The 6,502-nt window shown below is 55.2% G+C and overlaps 1 protein-coding gene across 1 annotated transcript in view; it reads right to left on the bottom strand.

The window, feature by feature from the left end:
- Positions 1-776: 776 nt before the first annotated feature.
- Positions 777-6,502, bottom strand: part of VSTM2B (V-set and transmembrane domain containing 2B) — a 29,124-nt gene continuing 23,398 nt past the window's right edge. The window contains exon 5 of the mRNA XM_027977611.3: positions 777-1,468. Within this exon, the coding sequence (XP_027833412.3) occupies positions 1,380-1,468 (89 nt within the window). The 3' untranslated portion in view covers positions 777-1,379. The remainder of the gene's footprint in view (positions 1,469-6,502) is intronic.

Here is a 6,502-nt window from a genome sequence, read left to right as displayed (position 1 = left end):
CACATTTGTTTAAAAACTGGCTAGATTTTAAACGAATCCATAGGATCTGGCAATTTAGTGCGATCTTGTCATGGAATCGAAGAATAACACCCCCCAGGGCTTGTCTGTTTCTCTAAGACATGTGTAATCTGCTTCCCTTGTGGCTCAGCTGGTAAAGAATCCGCCTGCAACATGGGAGACCTGGGTCTGATCCCTGGGTTGGGAAGATCCCCTGGAGAAGGGAAAGGCCGCCCACTCCAGGATTCTGGCCTGGAGAATTCCACGGGCCGTATGGGGTCACAAAGAGTCGGACACGACTGAGCGACGTTCACGTTCAACCTGCCCTGGACACACACATTTCGGTCTCAACACAATCTCTGGATGCATGAACACAGAGTGTGGAGTGCCCCACTCTCTCCCCAAATTCTCTCCTCAAACTAGCAGTGACTCCAGCCACAGTAATCACACCTGGATGCATAATCTCTACCTGAGCAGATGCACTGACAGGTCGTTAAGCCGGAAGGGAAAGAATGGCTCTTGATTTATATCACACCTCTTTCCAATAATTCCTTTCCTTGAGGACCAGGACTGGGGGGGTGCATTCCACAAGGTTCCCTGTCCCTGGCGGAGGCTGGGCAAGCACTCTGTTCTGCCCAGTGTGGCCTTGGCCGGGAGCCCTGGGCTGCAGCCAGCCACCAGTGCAGCTGGCAGCAGAGACCAGGAGGGCACAGCACTCGGCATTTGGGCTGCTCGGGGCACCACGGCTTAAATTCATACATGTCTGTAGAAAGGTTATTTCAAAGTTGTTTTTTATTCAACTGTTATTCAGCAATATACAGTACAGTTTATAAACGAGTGTCTGACCTTGTTTCCAATCTTTATTTAAAAATAAATATTATTGACAGTGAATTTTAATTATGATAAGATGTATCTTTTTTAATCAAAATGTCTCAAAAGAAATAATTTAATAAAAAAGAAAACCCCCCAAAGAAAAAAGTAAATTAAAAAATTTCCTAAACACAACAATCTACTAAAAATATTTTGCTTTGTCAAAAAGGCTTTGACCTGACGTTTTTACATAGTATCCTAAAGATAACTGCTCAACAGTTCGTGCAAAATGAAGACTTCGAAGAAAAGTTTGAAAAGAAAAATACATTAAAATAGAGAAATCATTGATCCCATGCATATTGCAGGGTCCAAACTCCATCTTATTTGGAAACTAGATGCATTATTTTAGGTGGTCTACATTTGTGTAACTTCCCCCAAAAACACGGTTTATTTGCTTTCCACGTGGATTGGTCATGCGTCTCTGAGTCTGTCTCTGTCCATCTGGCGGTGCGGTCCTCACCCAGGGCTGGGCAGCCGTGTGGGCCGCTCAGGAGCACAGGCCGCGGAGTCTGTCAGGGCCCTGCCAGCAGGTGCAGGAACTCATGGAGGGCCAACAGGAACAGGGACAGGAGTGGGTCTGTGGCGTAGTTTGGGCCGGTGCCTGCAGGGGACGAGAGAAGGGGCAGGGTTATCTCCTGGGAGCGGGTGGGATGGGGGGGTGGGGGGGGGCGCATAAGACCCCCCGCTGGGCTGTTGCTCTGAGTGCCCTGCTGGTACCCAGCCAGACACGACTGCTCTGCGGCGGCTTCCTCTTTACCAGCTGCGCAGGAGCCCATTCGTGGTCCAGACACGGGGCGCCCCTGCCTGAAGGGCGTGTGCTAGACAGCAGATCCCGAGTCCAGGCATTGTTTTAGTTGAATAAGAACTCTGTGCCCCCTCTCCACTCCTGCCCCCAGGACTACACTGCGAAGCGCCCTCGGTGCTGAAGGCCCAGCTGCCCGCTCCTCCGGAGAGACTCCCTGATCGCACACAACTCCATCCCCTCCAGCTCCCGCCTGAACCGCACAGTCCTGCATTCACAGACACCCTGCCTGAGGCATCCTGAATGTGTGAGTCTTCTTTCCGCAAACCGTCAGTCCAGCCCCAGGGGTCAAAGTGGGGCACTCAGCAATCAATGTTTGGTGGAGGTCAGTGGGCTAGGGCCCCCCTGGAGTGACCCTTGCACTATCCTGATGGGAGGTCACCCCCATCTGTGTCTTCCATGTGAGCTCTAACCCAAGCCTCTGGCCCACTACTGGGACCGTGACATACTGCCTTCACCCTCCTCACCCGGGCTGCCTGCCGGGCTCCCCATCTGTCAGCCATCAGCTCTTCATCTGTTTGGGAGGCCTCCTGGGCAACTTGGAAAAAGCCCACCCTGAACCCCAGGCTTCTCACTGGGGGGTGGGGGGCTCCCTTCAGGTTATTAGGAGGAGCCAGTGTAGAGGCACCATGGATGCCCCTGGTCCTGCCCGAACCATGTGGGTGTCACTACCAACCTGCAAAGAATCGCGCTGCGTCCATGGAAGCAGTTTCCAGCCACACCCTGCCTATCTGCACCTTATGGAAACCTCTCCTCCCTTCGCCCCGCCTAGCCAGCTGGGCTGGAGCCCTGTACCCTGAGGGGAGGCGCAGGAGGCCCTCCAGCCCACGGACATGCACAGAGGCCGCAGCCCCTCCACCCGGCTGCTTGCAGCTGCCGCCAGCCCGGCCAGGCTTGTGGCTTCCCTGACAAGCCCGGGCTTCAGCCCCTGACTTCTTCCCCACTCCAGGGGTAAGAGCCGTTTGTCTTTCCTGTCCAAGGTGTTTCCCTCATTCTTGTGACCTGGGCCCCAGTCTCCCCTCTGTACGAGGAGGGGCTTGGAGAAATGATCCAGGCCCATTCTGGCTCAAGATGCCAGGATTCCATCTGTTCATTTTAGGAAATGAGGGCTGTGTTGGAAGATCTGAAAGAAAAGAGGGCAGAGGCCATCTGCTGTGCCCGTCCTATCCAAGGTCGGTGTTTCTGAACCCAGCCCTGAGCCCCCACTGCGAAGCACAGGACAGGAGGGCCCTAACGGGCGACCTTCCCTTGCGGTACTGTTCTCACGCCATCACCACGCCTGGCCCTCCTCTGCAGCTTCACCCAAGCTGACAAACCCTCTTGCCCCCCGTCACAGGGAGGACCACGGTGCGGTCGCTCCAGAGGCTGGGGTCTTCCTTTGCTGCTCCTCACGGCCATGTGTCTCTGGGAAGGACAAGGGTGGATGTGGTAACAGACCAGCTGATGGAAGCCCACATGCCTGGGTGGACTCACCGAGGCTCGGAGGTGTGGAAACAGGGGTGACCAGCAGGGCACTGGCTCCTGGGCCCAGTGGGCTCACGTGGCCATCCCAGCCTCACTGGCCTCCCCATCCTGGTGCAGATCTTTCTGCTCCCGCAAACCCTGACACTCAGGCCCGTGCAGGCAAGACAGAAACAAGCATGCGAGGCACTTAAAAGCAGTGTGTGTGTGCAGTAGGGCACATCCAGGTCCTCAAGGCACGCTGGGCCAGGAGGCACGGCACATGCCAGCCAGGCGGGACGAACGCTGCAGAACTGTGGGCGCGGGAGACTGGAGAAGAGACGGCAACTTGCCTCCGAATACTGGCGACTGTGTCTTTTCCACTATTGCAGTCTCACCTCCTCATGTTTAAAAGTTGTAAAATTGCAGAAGACTTTGAAACAACCCTGAACTGAAACAACCACCCTGCTCCTGTGCTGGGCCAGGCGGCAGGCAACAGGGGCTGCGGAGCGGGACGGGGCCAGGCGGCGGGCAACAGGGGCTGCAGAGAGGGTGCTCCCGGAGGCCAGTGCCTGGGGGGCAGGCACCGGGGTCGTCCATGTCTCTGCTTGAGGATGTCTTTGTCGGGGGAGCCGGGTTTGGCTCCTCCATGGCACGTCTTCGTCTCCCTGACCCCGCACTGCCACGGACGGGCCCCGAGGAGGTGGGATGGGGTAGTGGGCTGGAACCAGGACAGCTTCCGGCCAGGTTGCTGTGGGACCCGTGCAACACCCTTCACCTCTCTGGGTCCTGGGGCACACTCAGTAAAATGCGGATGGCACACGCATGGTGCCGTGAAACGAGTATGTGCAGGGCATGGCTCCCCAGGCTGGGTCCAGACTAAGTAAGGCGACAGTGGTAGGTCGCAGAAACGGCCACAAATGCCCCTCCTCCCTCACCTTCCGTGACGGTGCCCTCGCACACGGACGAGGCTGGCCACAGGACTTGCTTTGGCCAATGAACATTATCAAGCGTGAAGCAAGCAACAGCTTGAAAAGTGCACTGAGGCTTGCCTTTCTCTGTCGCTCCTGGAACCCACTGCCATGTGAGAAGACCGGGCTGGCCTGCTGCAGGTTAAGAGCCAGGAGATGTCCCAGCTGAGGTCCCTCTAGACCAGCCGGCCCCAAATGGAAGGGCAGATGACCACAGGTGCATGAAGAAGCTGACAGACACCAGCAGGAGAAATACGCACTGACCCACAGAACCATGACCTAAATAGATGGCTGCCCGTCACATCCAAGTCACCACGGTTTAGAGTCAGAAGCTCACTGATACAATCATATATTAAAAAAGTGCCTCAAACAGAGTAAGAGCCATGTGAATAAAATGGTAATGAAAAGGACAACATAATTCCTTTTCTGAAAAGTGTTGGAGAAGAACCAATTTTGAGGGCTGTCCTCCTGAGAGAAATATTTTCCAAGATGGAATAAACAGAATAACTATCTTCCCAAGCATTTGTGTTCCAGACAGACAGACAGACAGACGCCCCTGGGTCTCTGAGGGGTGGAGGACTCGGGTTTTGGAACCTCTTGCTGCATCCCTCACGAGATACTCAGATGAGCCAGGGTCGACCGGGGAAGACAGCCTTCTGGGCTGCTCCTGGAAGCAGAGGGCCTTCACAGCAGGACGGGTCAGAGTTCAGGGGTCTGGCAGCCCCGTCCCCTCCCCACCGCTGTCCGGTGGAGGGGAGTGGGCAATTGTCTAGCACCTAGCTCCCCCACCCGCCCCTGCTCCCGCATCTGCTGCCCTAGTCCACGTCCTCACTGCTTCCTGGAGCGAGGCAGGACTGTTTGCGTTGTCCAGGGCTCACCTGACCCTCCAGAGCAAGGACCAGGAGAGTGCCTCTGGCTCAGCTGAGGCAGGACCTCCTATCCTAGTCTCCTGTATCATGCGCCGTGGAGAGGTCAATGTTCCTAAGGACATGCAGGCTGCTGTGATGACTGGTTGCTAACAGTCTATTTCCTCCTTTCCTAAGGAGGGCCAGGAAGAGCTCTGCAGCACACAGAAGTTGCTGTTGTGGTTAAGTGGGAAAATTAGGCTGCTTGAGAGGTGAGGGAAGCATCTGATGGAGTAGTAGCTGATTCACTCTTTATATTAAACAAACAGCACTGTTTTGCTAATCATTCTTACAGAAATCAAAGCTGCTCTGTGAACATTAACTTTTATCATTTGGGTGGCGAGTGGGGTAAGACTCACACCAGAGCCATTTCCCAAAGAACGCTGTGGGTGCACCCAGACCCACAGGCACAGTGAAGGCGCCAGTTCGAGCAGCTTCCACTGGAAAATCCTGCTTCTCTATTTACCCAGCAGTGGCAGAATTCCAAAGTCCTCATCAGAAAACAACAGGGAATCTCTGGGGCCATTTATCACCTCATGGTGGCACTGAAGGAGGCTGGGCTCCAGTCACCCCCTGGGATCCTCACTCTGCCCCGACTGGAGGTTCCTGACAGTCGGTTCCTGGGAGCGGGATGCAGAGGACACCCCTACTCTGGCCTGGACTCCTACAGGCACGGGGCACTGGGGGGACCACCCCCCTCTGCAGGCTTCAGGACTGTGGTAGGCTGCTCCCCAGCTGATCTGTGAGCCCAGGACGACCACGCCCTCCGCCACCTGCCCCGCCCACCATGTCTGGGATCGAGGGGCTCTCGGTCCCGCGGTGTCTGCACCCCCCTCCCCTCCCCACCGCAGTCTTCTCCTGGCCTGAGGGCTGCAGCTGAGCGGCTGGCTTGGGTCAGGAGTTTGCAAAGGTACCCTCAGAGGCCAGTGCTGCTCAGAGGCCGTATTTTGTTTTGTTTTGTCCATAGCTTAAAAACTAAAAATTTATTTCACGTTTGAGTCAGTAAAATTCAGATACATTTGCGGTCTGGTTCTACACACAAAAATGGCTAACAGGCTGATTCTGGCTCTTGCGACCTAAGCAAAGCTGGAGGTTCACCCTGTGGGTGACCCCTCAGTGCCTGGCCTTTGCCCCCTCAAGTGCTGCATTAGAATATTCCAATGCTGAGCACAGGCAGAAAAGAACCAGTCCAGCCTCATGGACAAATCCACTCCACCAGTGAGCGTGGGTATCCTAACATCAGGACTATGACGGAGGTCTGGAGGACAGGTGCCTCCTCTGTGTCAAGCAGAGCAAGGCACTTACATCCATTCGGCATTCTGTGCTGTCATGTTTTTTGAATGGGGGCTTTTTGGTTGAAAATGTTAGAAAACCAAGTGGAGCGCCCTGGATGAGTTTCTTTCAGCGTGGCTGTTCGATTCTATTCCTTTTCCCCTTTGCTGCCATGTGAGAATGAGAGAAGGGGCCAGCCCCATGCAGCAAGAGTCTGGGCTTGGCTGGACTTTGTGGGCTGCTCT

Source organism: Ovis aries, chromosome 14 (genome assembly GCF_016772045.2).
Source record: "Ovis aries strain OAR_USU_Benz2616 breed Rambouillet chromosome 14, ARS-UI_Ramb_v3.0, whole genome shotgun sequence".
Classification (NCBI taxonomy): domain Eukaryota; kingdom Metazoa; phylum Chordata; class Mammalia; order Artiodactyla; family Bovidae; genus Ovis; species Ovis aries.
The sequence above is the reverse complement of the archived record's forward strand: the minus strand, read 5'-3'. Positions and strand labels throughout refer to the sequence as shown.